A 20,505-nucleotide genomic window follows, 5' to 3' on the forward strand; every position below is an offset into this window, starting at 1 on the left:
GAGAAAAATGCATGCACTGTTTTACACTTCCATTTTTGAGTCTCGATAAACAGCTCAGTATTACACAAAAACATGAAAACAGAAAAACAAACATAACACATACAAACATAACACAGAGGACACCTATCTGTAGTTTTAAAAGTCCAGTACCCTGTGAATTAATTCAGGCAACACTTACAAGTACTCCCATCTTAGAGCTTTAGAAGAAAATATCACATTTACAGCTGAACTAATTCTGTTCTATATTCACTATGTAGCAACACATTCATCCACTACTATGATTACTCTGGGACTTACAATTGCTAATAACTTGTTCTACCTTTTATTGGTACTAACATAACTGTATTCAAATGAAAAATTTCTACTAACGTTAAAACAATAGTTTACCTTTCTTGGACTATAATGATTGTGTCCTTAAAAAGTGCATAGTACATTCTATCATAAGTATTGAGTAACATCTCAATTAATTTCTGTTAACTACTTGATCTCAAGAATGAATTCAAAAGTGTATAACAACTGCAATCTGATTTTTTGCAAGTGCTTAATATGCTAAGAAATGAGTATTACACTACAGACATTAATTTCCCACAGGGTATTTAGCTGAAAAAATTCTAGTTGACTTGACCTAAAAATCCTAGGCACAATTCTTAAATCCTAATTTGCCCTTTCCAGTTTCTTTTTATGCTAGCAGCATATGAAAGGCATTTTCTCTGTGCAAAATAAAGAACATAAGGTCTAAATTACTGCTTACCTACAATCAGTGGTTTATTCCTATTTACACTGTACTGTACAGACTTATAGTATGAAAACGGTCGTAACATTTCTTGCTTTAAGTGGCTTCCACAGTTCCCTTCCACAAGGAAGCAAAAGTCAAATGCATTTCAAATGGGGAAATTTTGTTATGTTAGAACACAGCTAGTTATAAACGCATGCTGTCGAGTCCACTTCACATGAAGGGCGAACAGCTGCCTTACAGGGCTTTCTTGAACAGTTCAATAAAAATTGATGTTCCTAAGTATTCCCCCTTGAGAAGAGGGAGATTCCTCTCAAATAGCAAAGACTAGTTTGAATTAAGCAGAAATATCACAACTGAATGACAGAAGAAAATGCAATGCCTATTTTAACTATGAAAAGAACTTGTATGAACATCACAGATACTAGACATAATATATGTATGGCAAGTTGTCAACAGGTTGTGGTTATTCAGAGAAAACATAACCTTGTTAGTTCTAAAGAAGGTTGTGTAGAGGATATTAAAGGAATGTGGACATTTTGCTTACCTGGTTCATATTTTTTAAAACACTTTTGGTATATCTGGAAAAGGAGGTTGTTTTGTTTTGTTTTTTAGAAGTGAAACCCTGAAAACTCACATCCTCTCCATAATCTTTCATTCACTGCCTTCCCAGCACAGGCTGTCAAGAGAGAAGTTTTTCTGCTGTTAACAGTTTAAACATAAATGTGTCTCCAGTCTGTGGATGGAGAGGTGGTGTATCCCATAGGGCTGTCTCAAGCCTTTACAGGTCATAAAAACAACCATCTTCAATTCCACTTTTAAGTCTCCTGGTCACCCACTGTAACTCATAAACCATTCAACTCATGTACTTTTACAGCACCTCCCACCTTATGTGTTGGCCAGAGATGCCTTAAAAATCTCATCTTCCAAATGGTCTCAGCACAGACTGTCAGAAGGTGTGAACCTGAAGGTCAGGTCCACAGTCAGGGAGAAAAAATGTGGAAGAAAATAAGGTAGAAGCAACTTGGAGAGAATAGGAAAATCATTTCAATCTTCTCTAGACTACCAGCCAAGTTAGTTTTACCCATGCTCAGCGCTTCACCAGACACTAGAAAACACGATTACTATTCAGCGCAGAGAAGAGGAAAATAGAAAAGCATTTTAGCCCTTATTCCCCCACTCTTCTATCAGCCTCAGAAATACATTCAGCAAAGTCCATAGGGGCACAGTATCTTTTTGCTTCTCATGATGTAGTAACTGGAGTAGAACTGATGCTTGATAATAAGATTACTCAGGAAACACTAAAAACAAAGCTATCACACATTCATGAGTTTTCAGACTTCAATACTACTTCATAATGTACAGTATCAAAGACAAGGACAGATTTGAATACAGTGGCTTGGAGAACTGCTCTGCGATAACAAGGGCTATTTCTAAAGTACACTAGGAATGTGACTATTAGTTGCTAAGGTACCCCAAATAACCCAATTAAAGTGAACGCACAGAATATTCAGGACATCTAACTAAAATGCAGACACCAGCTGCTAACAAGTGATAATTATCACAAATGTACATTCCAGGCAGGAACCATAACACGTTTCCAAAGTGTCCTATGTTTTTACCATTCTGCTCCCTCCAAGGCTACATCAGGAACGTCAAATACTTGTAGTAAGTATTTCTTTTGCTGGTACCTCGCTACTCCTGTGCCTATCATTTACCTTTGTCATGTCCTTCCAAAGTTTCAGACAGCCCTCTCTACATTAAATTAGTCAATCATTAATTTTGCACATTTAGCTGACACTCTCAGAGCATGAGCACTTAGAATATAATAGAATAGTTTTAGCTGGAAGGGACCTACAAAGATCATCAAGTACAACTGACTTACTACTTCAGGGCTAACCCAAAACTAAAGTGTATCATTAAGGGCATTATCCAAGTGCCTCTTAAATATAGGCAGGCACGAGGCACCTACCACCTCTCTAGGAAGCCTGTTCCAGTTCTGAGTCCCTGAGTCCCCTCTTGGTAAACAAGTTTTTCCTGATGGCTAGTCTGAACCTCTGCTGACACAGCTTTGAGCCATTGCCATGCGTCCGGTCACTAGATAGCAGGGGGAAAGGATGAGCACCTCCCTCTCCACTTCCCCTCCTCAGGAAGCTGGAGAGAGCAATGAGGTCACCTCTCAACCTCCATTTCTCCAAGCTTGACAAACCCAGTGTTCTCAGCCTCTCCTCACAGGACATGCCTTCCAGCCCTTTTACCAGCTTTGTTGCCCTCCTCAGGGCACATTCAAGTACCTAACAACTTCTTTATATTGTGGAGCCCATAATTGCATACAATATTAAAGGTGAGGCCAGATCAATGCTAAATACAGTGAGATAATCAATTCTTTTGACCAGCTTGCCATGCTGTGTTTAATTCAACCCCTTCCATTATCAAATGGAAGCCTGCAATAGCTCATAAAATGGTCCCAACACAGGTTTTTGTATTCCGACAGTTTTTTTGCATATCTGTATATTGTAGATATATTTACTAAGATACTGGATACTCAAAGCATCCCTATGTAATAAGCATAGTGCAAATATGAGGAAAGGGGGACTGCCTAAGTGTTAGCACTGGATGGTTAAACAAAAAATCCTTAGTAACACAGGTGCCAATGTTAAATGATGACTGATCTTAGTTCAGTATTGTGTTGTCATTTTTAAGCAAGGCAAAAGGTAAAGTGAAAGGAATGGAAGTGAAGAAAGTTCCGTGACAACTGCAGTTACTCTAGTCAATGATAAGCAGTGTGGGAGAAAGCATGAATGCAACTATTTGATACTTTGACAAGCAGGCAGTGAAGGCTTGCATCACTGTTTAAGCTGAAGAAAAAAAAAGCTGGAGTGACCTTAGGCCATAAAAGTTGTTTAACTGGAAACACACATTTTTTTATCTAATACATTGGAATCATGGAAAAGATGCAAAGCCACAATCTGGAAAAATAAATTGTGCAGCTCTAATTGGACTGACACAAGTAGGCAAGGCTGCCTTGCCTGAGGCTAAAGAAGAATGCAGAACAGAAGGCAAACATACTTTTTTTTTTTTTCTTTTTACCTGCAAGGATGAAAACTCGTATCTCAATTTAAGAAATGAAAAACTTGAGAACTTGCAATGTTCAGACAACATTGAAATATGAGAAACTGGAGAAAAACCTGTGCCCAAGGGAAAGCCCAGAAAAATGGGGGCCTGCAGAACACAAAGGCCACTGATAATGTTTACCCACTGAGAGAGAAAAAAGCAGAAAAATTAGGTCCATTTGAGGCAGCACATATGCTGATAGGTAGGTGTGTACAACGGAGCAGTTGCAAAGACAGACAGATATTTTCTGTGTAATGCAGAGCCACAGAGACAAAAAGGCAGGTCAGTCAGAGCCAAATATAAGTGTACTGTCTCATTCTACTGCATGCATACAGCCACATTTCTATTCATTCTAGACAGAATGAAAATATGTTTGCAGCACAGAATAGCTCACATGTTGGTCACTGTGGTCTAAGAACTCCAATAGTCCTCTAAACTTCCTTTTTTTAAAACTTGTACAATGTACAGCTATTTTCATCCACATCTCCCTTCAGGACTATTTGGTTCTAATGACTGACTGTAATTTTAGTTGGCATTTCAAAATCTTTATCAGCACTTTCTTTCTTTCCTATTTTTTTTTTTTAAGCAGCAATTCCCAGATTTTGTTATTGCTTTGGTTTGTTTGTTTGTTTCATTTGTTCAGTTTTGTCTTTTATTACTGGTAAAGGTGATATCTTGGGTAGTCACATTTCCACATCAAACACTACTCTTAAAAGTGATGGTTTATTTTGTTGCTTACATTCACTTTAATTTCTACCGTTAATTCTAAGTATTCCAGCACATTAATTCTTTATTTTTTTTACCTGGTGATCTGTCCCGATGCTCTTAAAGAATTTACTCACACTGATTTGGGAGCTTGATCATAATTTTCAGTGTGGTTGTTCTAATTCTTTCTTACATTTCAACTTCCCAGATTTATGTTCTTTCCATTAGTCCTGCAGGTCTGCATATTTCAGGTCATTCAGGTCTTTTACCATGCTGTTTGCCTCCTTTCCATCCTTCCTTCCTTCTTTCTTTCTTGCCTTTCTATTTTATTTTTTCCAATCTTACACATTGGAAAAGAAAGGGAACTTAAATAGAGAATAGGGAGGATAGCCATAGCTAATTTGTCTCCATCTTATGTCTAAATATTTAAAGTTGTAACTGATGACTTAACATTTTAATGACCAGATTTTCTATAGAAATATGAACCTCTTTAAACTGCATCCGTATCAGCCATGCGCATTTGCAAATATTTTATTATCCTGCACGGGCTAATCAGCATCAAAGCGTTCCAAAAAATGTATCCTGAATTTCAGTTTTCACCTTTTGTGTAACTAGGTAATGCTGAAGTCCAAAACAATTTTTAGTGAAATATTGACATCTTGTGGCATAAATCAGTCACTGCAAGAATGACTGCTTCAAAACAATGTTTATTCTGATGAAAACACACATAATTAGTAATCTGAGCAGTTAATCTCATGCATCTGCTTCAGTTCATTATTTACATTGCTATAAGGTTGGCACATTTGCAGAGTTATTTTGAAATACTTTTTTTCACGATATTTGCATTGCTCTCATCGAGATTATTTACTTTCAAAACCTCACAAGTGAATTAATGCCACTCTTTGGGGAGCTGGTGACCCTCTTTATAGGTTTGACACATGGAGTGGGAGATCCACCTATTTAAGCTTTTACCTATTGTACACTGCCGATCATACAAGAATACCATGCTGAGTGAATTCTTTAGGAGGAAGAACAATTTCTCAAATGTAATCTCTGTTTGTTTGTGGCGTTGGTTTTTTTGTTGTTGTTTTGTTTTTTTCCTCATCTCCTGTAAAAATCTAGTATCCCCTCAGATCTTCTGGCTCCTGATTCCCTCTAGGCAGTCAGCAGAAGAATCCCGTGGTTTATGCCAACAAGAAAGAAAGCAAACAGAGTCTTGGAAGACTTTCTTCAGTTTGTGAGGAAAGGGTATTTGACAGGCTACAAAGCTTCTTCATCATAATATGACTTCTGGATGATGCCAGAATACCAGCATCCACAGCTACTACTGCTTGGTGCCACAGAAGCAAACTGAATAGCAACGCTGCCCTCGTCAGGGAAACTGAGGGAATCTCACATGAACCTTTGTAATTTTCTTCCAAAAGTGAACCAAATGAATACAAATAGCTACAGAAGAGTGATTAATGATTTTCTAGGCACACAAGAAAGTTAGGTTAAGGTTTTTAATAACACTTGGTTTAGCAACTCCAATTCTTTACCTAGTATTTATTCTTCATTATGATCGTTCACTGGCAACAGGCTGCTACTGTGGTATTAAACATTAATTGCTTGTGACGAGTATTTTCAAGGGGCCTTTTTTCTCTTTAGCTTTGTATTATTATTATTATGAACATTTAATTTGTTCCATTTTTAATTCCTTTTCCTTTCAGGAATTTCTGCTATTCTTTTGCCTTCTGTGTTTTTATTTCCTTCCCCTTAAACGTCATTTTTTAAATATAAAATCTTTCATTTAGCATTTCTCTTAATATAGAAAGATGGTAGCTGCATTTATTGGGGGGGAAACAGGAAGAACTTTACTTTCGCTCATGAGGGTGCACAATAATCCTGACACTGAAGTTCTTGGTCTGTGACTGAAACAGTAATAAACACAAACAAATACTAGCAAATCTGTGGACAATCTTGCTAATGAAAGTTAAAACACACAACAAAAAATGTGGATTTCATACACAAAACATGAACAAAAAGAAAATAAAAACCATCCCATGTTCACTTTGCTTTTATGCAGTTGCTATAGTGTTGTCACTTCCCAGTTGCATCGTTAATACAGGACTAAATAGAATGAAGTTAATACATCAGTTCTTTCTAGTATTTAAATAAACACAAAGATCTGCCTAATAGCTTGGGCCTAATGACCCAAATAGTATTTAAAGGCTTGAGCCAGGGTTAACGAGTTTTTTAGGGCAGAAACTATGTCTGCATAATGCCCTGTATGCCTACATGCAAACATGAGCTTCAAATGTCACGGTATTCTGGTTTTGAAAAATCAGATATTATTCAGTGATATTTGGATACGAACTTACTGAATAAACATGTTGTACCTACACACTTTAATAGCACAAATGATTTTTCTACTTTTTAGTCATTCTACATCTTTATTTCCATCCTGCATCTCTGTGTGTAATAATTCAGTGGATTTATTAAAAAAGAAAACAGGTGGGTTTTTTTGGTTTTGTTGACATAAATTTTGCTCTACATTACTACCACATCTGACAAGCTGGCAGCAATCTAGAAAAGAGGGAGAAAGGCAGATGTATAAAATCTTCCCTTCTTAAAATGAATTTGCTTTCTTCTCTTTCATGTGAGCATTCCAGTGACTACTACTAAAGGACACTGGTACAACTGGAAAACCCGTTGTACCCTGGCCAGACATAGCATGAACACCTTCAGTACTGATGTAATTTTCTCCTGCCATCCAGAGCAGTGTTGAACATGAGCAAAGGTTTAGAGGACTAATTTAGACGTGGGTGAGATTTACCATGACCAAAGACAAATTTCACATCCTTTGAGAAAACCTCAAATCACATTTTCCTGACACAGTTTTCCTAAGGAGAATTCATGCTAAATCATTTCATTGCCTAGGGACCTATTTTAAAATTACCAACCAGGAATCAGTATGGGTGAATCTGACACAGGAAGACAAGTTTAGCCTTCCTTGGCTTCTTGGGTGAGAGAGAGATAAGACATTACCTTTAAAGGCAGAAAAGGTAGCACAGACACATAAATATTACCTAAGTAATTGTATTAATTGTTGAGTTTTCGTGTTAGTCTGCAAAACCACACCAAAAGAACGTGTTGTTTTGTAACAACATGCTTTGGAGATCTAATGTCAGTTTGTAACAATTAGTTTCACATCTTTGAAAAACTGCAAAAAATTTATCTTAGAAAAGGCAGTTGTGTTCACATCTGAGTCTTTTAGGAATGTGTTTGGTCCTAAACCATTACAACACAATTGCTATTAAGTGAACCTGAATAGGAAAAAGTCCATTTATTTATATATCTGTTTAACAGCACTGGGCAGGGCTAAGAAACTTAGAGCTTTTTACTTTCAGTAGTAAACACTATTCAAATATGAGTGCAAAATGAATACTTTTTTTTTTTTTTACAGTTAGCATGTTGAATAAAATACTTGAAACTCATAATAGCTGTAAAACTTGTTTTAGTGATTTCCATAAACTGAAGAGTAGATACCATTGCTGCCGATGTTCAATCCTAGTATCTTCTTTTTCTCTCACTAGAGAGCATATGCATATGTATAAATTACACTCATCTTAAAACGTTTACTCTCACTGGCTATAGGAAGGCACATACTTGTCAGTCAGTTACTGCTATTATTATTTCACCAGAAGAGGTTTCAGAAGTACTCTTCTCCACAGTGATCTGATCTGTCTTAGATTTCCCAGTCCTAGGCATTCTCAAGGGTTCTCAGAAGTGAACTTTTCCTCTCATCCTTAATTTGTGCTCAGTGTGAAAGCACTGAACCTTGCCACCAGCTTTCTATAATGAGTCTCCTCACCAACAACTTCCTCTCTACAAAACTTCTGGTCTGAATCTTGTAATCTCCCAGGCAAATCAACAAAGCATGACTTCAATCTCCTCACAGAAAATATACAAATCTTTTCACAATGTAACATTGTGGAAAAAAAAATAGTTTTTATCTCTGCAGCCCAGCCTGGACCACATTTTGGAAGCCTGAGATGGCTTTTTTTTTTTTTTTTTAATTACCATCCATTACTTGTGAAGTTGCTGTTTAGTGTAGTTATGCTTATCATGGAAAACAAACAAACACATATATGAGAATAAACTCACCATGCTGTTCATTTTTGAAGAGGATGAGCTTGCTCTCTGCTTCCGTAGGCTGTTAAGCTCTTCTGAATTTCCATCCTTTGGTTTTATGATCAGCCGACTGCTTCCAGCAGTACCTTCTGAAGAGGATCTCAGTCGCTTCTCAATACATCTGCCATCTCGGTACGGACTGAAGCTATTGGCAAGATCAACTACAAATAGACAAGCAATCACCAATCATTACAGAGAATTATCCTCTACAAAAATTTTCTTAGGGAGAACAGCACTTTGCTTTAAATGTTTACCACTGAATAGCAATCGTAAAAATGTAAGAATAATTTCTTAGGTGTTCTGTAGAAAGCAGATCCTGTTTAGCTAGGTAAAAGTATGACCTGGGCCACCTGCTCACTGTTCAGCTCCTGCTGACTCGTGTGCTCAGCATGCTACAGCCCAGCCCACCGTTCTTTAACAAATCCAGTGGGACCTTTGCCGCTTTCCTTCCTTTCTCCCCTCATTCTTGGGACTCTTATGAACTTCTTCCCAGTAAAACCCACCAGAGAAACTATCACTGATTCCATGGTGCAAAAACCCAGCCTGCCTTATCCTGTCCTAAGCCAAGCCCGTTTTTTTTAGGGCCTGCTCACAGTTTTGTTTCCAGCGCATAGCATCATGATGCATACAGGTTTTAGTTTCTCTTTGGCCTTCCCACATCAGCTCTGTATCTGTGCTCTCAAAACACAGCATGCAGGCTGCATCCCAGTCCCCAACACCTATTAAACAATAACACATTGGAAAAGAGGAGAAAATTACATTTTGAAGTATTAAGGAAAATTTAGAGATAAGGAAAAGAGAAACACATAGTAGCATAATAGATGTAACATTAAAAGAAAAAAAAAAAACATTCTTTTGCCTTTTGCAAGAGAACATTTCCTCAATGGCTTTACAAAAAACTTCATACCACTTAAAAATATATAAGCATATATTAAGAAATGTATGACATGACAAACCTTGTAATCTATCAATGAAATCTGCTATGAGACCCACTATGGAAAAGAAAATATCTATTGCCAAAAAAAAATGCACAAAAATATTTTACATTTGCACCTGGTTTTAAATACTGTTATAGCAAAACCAAGTGTTCTGAGCAGTCTGTTGGCAAAAAATTTAACTACTTCTGCTATACCTTTCTGAATACCACATAAATTTTTTATACTATATTCTCTTTTTCTATATTATCTTTTCATTTCATATGGCAGGATTTTATGCTTTTTTTTCAGTGATCCCTATGTATGCTTTCCCATTTTCTAATTTTAAATACATTCTTCACTACACAAGTTGAAAAAAAATGCATTTGGAATAGAACTATAAAATCATAATAATTAATCATCAACTTTGAAATAGTGTAATATTAGCTCTAGTGTTTCTGCGAATACCAAGCCTACTTACAAAAAAATTCTCTGTTGCAGTTTCAACTCCAGCTACCTTACAGACATGCAGATTAAATACATAGCTGCTGGTGCATGAGTTTCAAACACACTGTGTATTTCTAAACATCACTCTGAGCTGCTCACTGGTCTGCTCTACAACTACTCCACTCTAGTAAATTAGATTTAAAAGTGTGAACTCATTCACAGATGAGCCAAAGTTGCAAAGACCACCCAACCGATGTGCTCTGGACAGATAATATATATAAATGGAAATATTTTTGTCCCAGTTGACTAATGTCCTGAGGCACAGTTTTCCTCTCATGAAAGATAATTTAGTGGATTAATTTGACTACATATAGCTATTTATGTACAAGATATCCAACTATTACTGTGCAAAGACAAATAACTCCAAAAGTAAGATTGCTTCTGATTGCTTATAGTCTACATGCCTACATCACTAAGCAAAAGGATGGGTATGAACTCATATGAATTTGCATTCATTCCTCTTCCAATACTAACAGCATAAATACATTTTTATTAACTGTCACAAATCTCGCCCCACCAGATACAGCCTCAGGATTATTCAACAAAGCACTGGTCTTCAGGTTGGTTGAGAAAGCAAACTGGTGAAGCAAATGCCATCTGACAGGTGTCCTTCACTCAAAGGCTGGGTCTCTTTGATGAAAGATGAAGATCTGCATGTCTATAGATGCTAATTCAAACTGTATCCTTTCCACTTATTCTTGTTAATATTTCCAAACTCCTTTTTATAAGGTAAAGACACAGTGTGAAATTTATTTGGTAATTAACTCTCCCATTTCACAGGTTATGTAATAAGAACTTACACAGTGCTATTTCAGATGGAAACAGCAATATATTCTTGTCCTCTGCCACAGTAACATTCCCTCCAAGGTGCTTTATAACATATCTGAGAGTCACAAACCCAGATCAATATAAGATAAAAGTATGTTATCTTTCATAACCAGACTAAAGGAAGTTTATTCTCTGGCAATCCTTCTTCCTCAAACAATCCAACTCTTTGGCCCAAGTCCAAAATAGGCATGCCTCAAAAATCCCATCTTTGGCTTTCAACAAGAGGTGAGAATCGATACTCTTTCTTAATTAATTTTCACAAGGAAAACAGCTACCAACAGCACTGATGGTTGTCATTAAACTGAAAAACATCAACTCAAAAAGTCAAAGCCTTTTGTTTTATTCCTTTTATAATTCTGAATTAAACATCATCTTGGAAGGAGAGTAAAATTCTTAACTTTTGATCTTCCTAGCTAGCACTGGCAACGCTACACAAACACTTCATGATCAAACAATTCTCACAAAAGAAGTAAGGACAACAACAACAAACAACAACAACAAAAAAGCATCCCCCAAACCATCAAACCTCACAATGAAAAAGTAGAATACTTACCTTTAGGATGGTTTGTTTCATATCCCTGTTGTGTTTTAAGGGACTGAGGTTCAGAACATTGAATAATCTTAGACTCCATTACAGGAACTGTTTCTCTTGTGTGCTTAGGTAGAGTGCCTTCATCTTGGTCCCCACTCAACCCCTGTGCCATTGGAGAGTGCATCACTGGTTCTTCTCTGTGCTGTAACCCAAAGGTTTCTAAATCTGTCTTTGCTGAGTTAATTTCTCCTATGTGCCTGGTATCTGTAATACATAGTTCATTGGCTTGCAATGATACTTTTATTTGATTAGCAGCTGAGGTTTTGAATAAGGTATTAGATTCAACACTACAAAAGCTTGTGCGACTCACAGGAGATACACCACCAGCAGACTGGCACGTACTTTCCACATAATCCATTTCCCTCACCGGAGCAGCAGCAGGATTAAAGAAGATCTGAGAGGTAGAGACATTGTGGCCAAAATCCTCTGCAAGCAGCACTCCATTGCCACTGCTGGGCAGAGCATCAACCTCCGAAACAGAATCCTCTGTCAAGGCTATGAAGTCGGAGGGGGTCTGGGCAGCCGTGAGGTCGGCCGAGAGCAGCGGGGACTGCAACGTGCTTCCCACGCACTCCGTCGTCTCAGCCGAGCAGGGAGAAGAGGACCTGGCAATCACCGGTTCACTTTCAACATACGATTTAATCTCCAGCACGCATCCAGACTGCTGCACAGAGGAAATGGATTGACTCTGCGGAACCGGTTTGGAAAACTTGTAGTGCGATGAGAAAGATTTAGGGAGAAGTTTACGTGTGGATTGTTTGACAGAGTATCGGCTTTGCTCCTCTGCAAAGCCAGAATCATCACCCTCATTTTTCCCAGAGCTTATACAATTTATAAAGACATTCTTATTAGCTGAGGGCTCCTTTCCCTTTTCAAAATCATCTGTCAAAGACCTTGTTATCTTCTTGCTACGTGAGCTGCCAAAGCCAACTGAATGCTTTCCTCTACTTTTAATGTGATCCTCTAGGCTCAGTTTTTGAAAAGTGCTGAGAGAGGACTGGGCACCATTTGAGATGTTAACATTTTGGCTGGTGGAGTCAGGCTTCTGTTCACTCGCCTTCTTGTTATGGAAGCTAATGGAAGGAGTCCGAAAAATACTCCGGCGCTTGCCTGTGCTCCCTGAGCTGGAGTTAGTGCTGGATGGGGAGGAGGTGTGGACACCCACGGCACTAGCAGAGGAAGGTGAGGAAGGAAGGGAGTCGTGTCTCCGGCTAATACTTCTCCTGAATATTGGCAACCGAGACACTAGAGTTGATCGTCTGGATCCTGAGTCCCCCATCAGGGCACGAAGCGTTTGCAATTCTTCGCAGCCAATACACTAATCTGGGTTGAGAAAAAGAGAGAGAAATGATTCAGCCTCAAAGTCTATTTGAACAAGCTTTAAGTCAGCCAAAACACCTCAGACGCCAATATCTATTTTCTGCATAGCTACAAGTTGTTGCATATATGTATTGCTGAACATTTTTTTTTAGATTTTCAAAGTGATGTTTGATCTGTATCTCCAAAATCCTAGCAATTGAGCAAAGACATGGCTCAAAACATTTTACACGTGACATATATAATCTTATACATAATGCAATGTACATCATACTGGGTAACAGTATATATCTACATGATATACAAACATTTCACCCAAAAGTCCTTTGTTTCTGTAAGTTCTGGGGACAAGTCTTATAAACTGTAAGCTTTCACAGAAGAGACTATTGATTTTTCACGACCTGAGTAAAGTAAAACATTATTTTGGCTTCCTAAATACTCATTTTTGCAACAAACTACAGGATTTAAAGTTTCCAATCTTCACGTTCAGTTGGATTTTTAATTCCTTTATATTCTCCTACTAAAGACAGTACGCATTATCATACAGCAGACAAAATGCTAGTGTTGCAGTCAAGTTAAAATATGCACCAACACCCATTCTTCCTAGAGAACTTTAAGTTCTTGGAATTTACTGTCAAAATATGCGATCATGTTTCTAGATTTGAATTTGAAGCTTTCCTTTTAACAGTTCTGTGAAATCCTTCTTAAAGCCTATTTTTCTTGCTTATAACTAGATGTTTTTGCACTTTTTTTGAAATTAGTGAAATGTGTTTCATACACAGACATTTGGCAAATTTTAAGCAATAAAAACATTATCAGCACAGCAGATACACTAGAAGAAAATTAATCTTTTAGAAATATATATCAGTTCCATCTCCTTTTTGTTCTTGTTATAATAAAACTACTGTAGTGAGAGACAGGACCATGGAGACAGCAATAAAACCAGGTGACGTATGATCAGAAGAACAAGAGGTATAATGACTAAGCAAAACTTCCTCAGCAGCAAGTATTCAGCACATAGGAATAAAATCAGGTCATTTATCTAAACAATATTTGTATGCCAAGCACAAAATAAAATTCATTCATCTAATGAGCAATTTAATATGCTTTACGTGGCTATAATAAATACCTATGAACAGTATATATATTTATACAGTGTGTATTATATATGTACACACACACAGGTATGTATATTCAAATGGATACTGAGTATTTAAGGAATAATGAAACTGCATACATGTCATATTATTGGAAAATAAAGAGTAAAGAGTAAGTTCAGAGATTATTTGTGACTAGACATTGAACTGCAGTTTCTGCTTTGATTTTTTTTCTTTGAAAGCAAGCATAGCTCCAATCTGGACATGCACTGCCAAGCAGCCACAGTATAAGGAGTCAAAAGCATCAGGAATCAATAAGCAATTTTGTCGTTTATGAAAGGAGGCACAGCTTGAAAACAGTCACTAATTTCTAGAACTCACTGGGGATTTTTGATGACAAGCTAAAACCTGAGCTGTATGATGCTGAGGTCTTGCAATTGAAACACAAATTCGAATTTCAGTCTTACTGGGACAGAACTGATGGTACAAGAACAGACACAGATTATCAAAACAGCTTTGCATCCACTAAACAGACTGATGCAAGGCCAGTTGTTGTATTTCACTGATACGCAAAGTCAACAACAAGAGCAAGAGTGCAGCCAACAGTAGAGAAGAGCCAAGGCCCTGCAAACTTGCACAGGAGCTTATGTTATACCAAATTGTTCATCTACCACAACTCAACCCACTGAAAACGTGTGTCAGAAAGCCACATGCTCAGAAAGCCACCCTCCCTCTCCCTCCAAACAAATCTATCCCAGTTGCTTAACCACTGGTATATCATGGGGTTTTTGTGGTTCACAGATGTGTGCAGATATGCACATATGCACCACACAAGCATATTCATTCACAGATTGTGAAGGCTCTTCCTTGTATTTTAACCAGACATAACTACTGAAAAAGAGATTTTAGAATGCAGTTTTACAGCTTCAGTAGATAAGAAAATATTTTTTAAAAATATATTAAATTGCTATAGACTTTTTTATGCTCAGACAAAACATTATTCGCTCCCATTGTTCACTCTCATGCCCACATCTTAAGTGTCACTTCACTGTAGAACAAGCTATTCTATTCTATAATTAAGGAATTATTTGAACTAAAAACAGAAGTAAGTGGAAAACTGAGCAAAAAGCACAAAACTGTAATTCCAATGGAAATAAGAAGTCTGTGTCTAAAGAATAATAGAGATTATTCCTATCAACTGACCCATGGTACCATACAGGTAGTAACAGTTTTTAATAGAATACGTTCCCTGTAAAAACAAATAGCATAAATGGCATTTGTTCATTCATTCTTCCTTACTTCTTGAAGGAAGAACAAGCTGTCAACTCTTCTATTGTCTAAGCAGCAGAAATCCTCACACAAAATATAAGTTCATTATAATAAAATATAAGCTCATTACAAGAATGCATAAGCTCATTATAATGAAGTATAAGTCCATTATAACATATATCATTCTTTCTAAGTATACAAAAGCTATCAGAGGACATTTCTGAAAACAAACACATCCACATACGTGTACATGTATATATGAATGCTTATTTGCATGTACAGGACAGTGTTAAGTGACAAAGCTTGGCACTGAGTTAAAATGACAATCCTACTTGAAATACAGGAAAAAATAATACTATTTTAATATATCGATACCCTCAGACATTAATGAAATAAGATTATTTTTTTTTTAATTACAGGGGGCTTATAAACTGCCATCCATGTCCTAACATTTTCAAAACAGGAGGTGTTTCCGTTCAGTCTTCATATTTAAAATACTGTGCTTACCACTTCATAGCTGTAACCCTTACTGAGTGAAATTCAGTTCAGCTACATTCTTATTCTCTGCACAGCTGCATACTCAGTCTCTACTAAACCTCTAATTTTCTATATCCAACATTCCCATCCCGACCAACATAAATCTTAAAAGCCACGATAAAGGAAAAATAAAACAGCAAAGAAACACACCTTTTCAAGGTCATTATGTCATTCCAGACTAATCTTTCAACCAAAGTGGACTTTTCTACAACAATCACAGCAATTCTGATCCTGCACGTTCAATCTACGATCTACCACAAAACTCTGTTTATCTTAAAGAAACTGGAACCTTGTTAGAATACTAGCACAAAGTCAAACAGACAAGAAGGACCCTGCAAAAAAAGACAGACAGAGAGACTCTCTAGGATGACTTTCAGTTATGTCAGGCTCCTCGTTTAAGACAAAATGTATTTTGCACCATTGTAACATCATGTGAATAGCCAAAATACTCCGTGGTATTCTATTCTATATGGAAGTCAAAATCCAACTACTCGAGTCACCATGAATCAAACCAGCCAGAATAAAAAATATATACTTTTTGCCTTCATTTTAAAATTATTGTTCATTTTTTAAAAATTATTTATATTCCAAATGATGCATGTATCTTACAAAAAAAATAAATTAATTAAAATGCATTAGGATTTTTTCTAATCATGTATTTCTTTGCTAATACAAGAACTTACACAGTAAATACATAAACCACTACTTTTAAAATATATTTTAATTCTAAAACCCAAATAATATGGAAACTGCTGCAGTAGATAAAAGTTCAAATTTTGCTTTTTATGGGATGGCTTTTTGATGAGCAATTTTGCATATGGTATCACACAAGACAAAGTATGATAGACAAAGAAATTAAGTAAACAATTTTTAAAACACTTAGTTGAAGCCAGAGCAATGGTGGGTTATTTCAGGATCTGCTTTTCCTCAAACACTTGGCTACAGCTCCAAATTCCCATGCTCCCATGTTGAAACCAACACAAATGAGAAACAGGCAAAATGTGAGGCAAAGTGCAAACAAGACATTTTCCTTCATATTAGCAATTTCAGAAGTTGATCAAATGGCACCAAGATATTGCAGAAATGTGAATCAAACAACAATAAATAAATAAAATAAGGAGGAATCATCCAACCACACAATATTAGAAGATGTATGAGTATAAAATATGTAAACAAACAGGGTAAGAATTTTACAACATGTTCTGTACTTCATATATTATTGCATCTTGCCAAAATAAACAATTTGGTCAACTTTCAGACAGTAAAAGTGGGGAAAAAATTATTAAAAGGGGTAAAATTATCAAAATATTACAAAATGTCTCTAGGGAAATCTATTCCATCAATCCACCAGCTGAAAAATAAAAAACATTTTTAACCTTCTGCGAAGGGTTGTTCACAAAGCTGTGCCAAAGCACACGATGCGTTCAATAGCGTGCAGCTCTGCCTGGGGATTTTGAATTCCAGTAGATGGAGCAGTGGATCTACTCTTACATTGACTGCAAATGTGAGAAAGCATTAGTCAGTGCTTTTTGCATTTTCCGTGGCCTTTGAGACAAATTTAAGACTTGAAATTATTTGAGAATTTTACCATTACCATAAATACATGTCCACACAGAAAGCTAGTAGATGCTTATTCAACAAGTAACTGTGATGTGTAGGCCTATACAAATGCTCCCTTTATAAAATACTACCTCTCAACACTTTCTATATGAATCTTTCCTACAGATGTTCTCCTTAAAGAAACACCTCCTAGAAACATCAAACAATATCCTCCAAACAAAGGAGAAAACTGTCTAATTCTAAATTGGAAGCTAACATAACAAATAACTGAAAGGCCCCAACCTTCGATCAAAACCAGAACAGAACTACTCTTCTGCTCCCTACCTCCCTGCTCCACAGCAGTGTGATTTTTAAGCTGAGCTCACAGTTAGAAGAGGGAGATGATACTTCTATTTTTTAATGCTGTGAATCAGGAATCTTCTAGTATAGGAAACACATAGGACTATCATGTGGATACTATAAACTGCAAACGTGCTCAATCCTCACAAGCTACCACAGGGTAGGATGCAGGGGCCACACCACAGAGAAGTAAGTCTGCAGGGACTACTTGGCTCCAGACTTGCACAGAGCAGACATTTACCCCAGGGTAATACAGATACCTGAAATAACTCCCAGATAAACAAATACATGCAAAATGAATATATTTAATTAGTGGTGAGTCAACAGAAGTCCATTGCAAAGTCCTGTTCTTGAACCCAACAGGTAACATCACAGCCTGTGACTCCCACGCAAATCAAGAAACTCCACATTTGGATCCTTAGCAGCTAAGCATTACTGCCTTCAAAACTATTCCAATTTTACCAATTTTATTCCAGTATTACTTGTTTCTCTAGCACATTTGAGACACTTTTTTTTTTTTTAATTTGCATAGCTTCCAGAAGTCAGAGTTATAACATGTACCCAAGGTGAATATAAGAGCCTAAGAAAGCCATTAAAATATTGTTTTACATTTAAAAAAAAGCAAACTCCTATATATAAACCTCTAGAACTTTAATCGTCATCAGGGATAATGCAACTGGATTAAAATGGCCTCATTGAAAATACTAGCAGAGACAAAAGCCTTTACAACAGAATACATTCGCAAGCTAAGAAAGGTTGGACTGTTGATATTGAAGCAATTTGTTTTTGCAAATGAAATGAATGCTATTCCTTCTAACACGTAACAGCTCCATTTGCTTTTCTAAATAACACTTTCTCCTCTTCTTTCTTTGTGCATGTAACCCTTGTAGCATGTCACTGAGCTCAGTCATTTATTTTGCAGAACAGTGGCCACAGCTGTATTCTCTGTATGTGATTTTATAAGCTACAATGCTGTTTGCGCGTTCTTAAAGTTTGATTTTTCCTCAACAGTTATTTATAAGCAAAGAAAGACTACCCAACATAAGGGGCTGAACCTCCGGAAAACTGCACGCACATAGAACCCAACACACTTTTTCCTCTCTGTGTTGAAAGCTGATTGGGCAAAACAGCTTTTATGTATCTGGGGAAAAAAAAAAAAAAAAGTAAAAAAGGTAAAAATAAAAAAAAAAGACCACAGAATACAAGCACTGAGAAGGCAAGAAATGGTATTTCCTTCAGGTGTACGTGTCCTGGAGTCCACACCTAGTTTTTCAAATGTTCTGGTGCTTTCAGGAAACAAGAGAGGAAGGAGTCAGATGAATTTTCAAGAAATAAAACTGCACACACACCAACACCCCCTCTCCAGTTCTGACCGGTCAATTGCCAAATGAAGACAGATATTTTATAAATCCATAACTGCTATTCCCAGTACTTTGATTAAATCAGAACTGTAACAAACATTCAAAGAGGAAAACTAGAGATAAATTATCTGTATCATCTTTTGACTTTAAATTAGCCAGGAAGCAAATGTTAGCACGAGGTAAGTACGAGGTGACTAATTCTTTTATTCATTATCACTAGGTATGTAAATTCATCCACTTATATCAGGTGAACTTGTGGGTTTACTAAAAGAGAAGCAGGGAAACTGATCTCCAGAAACTTGGAGGCCGCAGTTCTTCCCTTCTTAAATTTAAAATGTCCACTAACTCAAATGCCTCTGTAGCATATGGAAGGGTATTTCAAAGAACTTCACTGTACTACATGAAATACTGGGACATCAATGAAACAATCTTACAGGTACTCTTTACACACAACCAACAAGCAGTTACTCTTCACTAAGGCCTGGTATCATCTACTAGCAAAAAGTTCACTGTATGAGGAAGAAAAACAACGTTTTTTCACCTGTCCCACAATAAGACACAAATAGGTCAGAAATGGGGCAAGGATCATGCCACAGTGAGGTAGGAGCCATACTTGTGTGACTATTTTTTGGTGGGTTTGTCTGGAATAGAGCAGAAACTGCATTTCTCACCCTCATTTGTTATCTGGATTCTGGAGATGTGTACAATGCATTTCTTACAAGTATCTGCTACTCAAAATTATTTATGTAGCTTAATTAGAAACAGTTACAACTGTAAATAACCTGGTCTAAATCTCAAAGACAGTTTATTCTTGCTTTGTGATTCAAATGTCGTGCCACCCACTCCTCTGACTACTATTTCTAAAAGTGTTCAAATGCAAGTGAATTATTCACCTGTAACAAGTGAAGTGGCCTTGACTTGCATAGGTCCCTGAGTGCAAATGGAAATTGAACCATACCTAAACACATCAGCTAATGCTGAGACACCTTTACTGGGCACAGAAACGGCAGTCTGGTAATCAGACAGGATTCAACAGCACTAAATGACATCCTTCTTCCCTCCTCCCCTACACCCATGATGCCGACGGCAGTATTTTTATGACGCTTAGAAGTAACAGAGAATCTTGTGCAACGAAGACTTGAAGAAAAATAAGTGTATTTGGACTTCCCAATAAGTACTAGCATTTAGCCATAAACACAGGATGTGTTCCTTTATAGATGGTGATTTGATTTCAAGCCCCATAGGTTAAGCCCCATTATTAACCTGTGTATACACAACACCCTGCTCCTCACTACGTGCAGTCTTTCCTTACTTTTATGCATGCCGAAACAATTAAAACTATCTAAAAAGGAAAAGCAACCAAGAAAGCATCAAGGATCTTCTTGTTCCTTCGTGCAGGAAAACCAGGTGTAACGTGCCCCCGAGAGCACTGACTAGTTCATATACTGGCAAACAGCAG

General features: G+C 37.0%; 1 protein-coding gene across 11 annotated transcripts in view; it reads right to left on the bottom strand.

The window, feature by feature from the left end:
• The window catches only part of CCSER1 (coiled-coil serine rich protein 1), a 735,828-nt gene that overhangs the window by 590,530 nt on the left and 124,793 nt on the right, over positions 1–20,505 (bottom strand). For 10 of the 11 annotated variants that reach the window (XM_083833058.1, XM_083833062.1, XM_083833061.1 and 7 more), the window contains 2 exons: positions 11,528–12,889; positions 8,699–8,886 (listed from right to left, as the gene is read on the bottom strand). In XM_083833058.1, the coding sequence (XP_083689184.1) occupies positions 8,699–8,886; positions 11,528–12,845 (1,506 nt within the window). In that variant the 5' untranslated portion in view covers positions 12,846–12,889. Of the gene's footprint in view, positions 1–8,698; positions 8,887–11,527; positions 12,890–17,162; positions 17,274–20,505 lie in introns of those variants that run through there. The other variant, XM_083833063.1, reaches the window with a different exon arrangement.

Source organism: Anser anser, assembly GCF_964211835.1.
Source record: "Anser anser genome assembly, chromosome: 4".
Taxonomy (NCBI): domain Eukaryota; kingdom Metazoa; phylum Chordata; class Aves; order Anseriformes; family Anatidae; genus Anser; species Anser anser.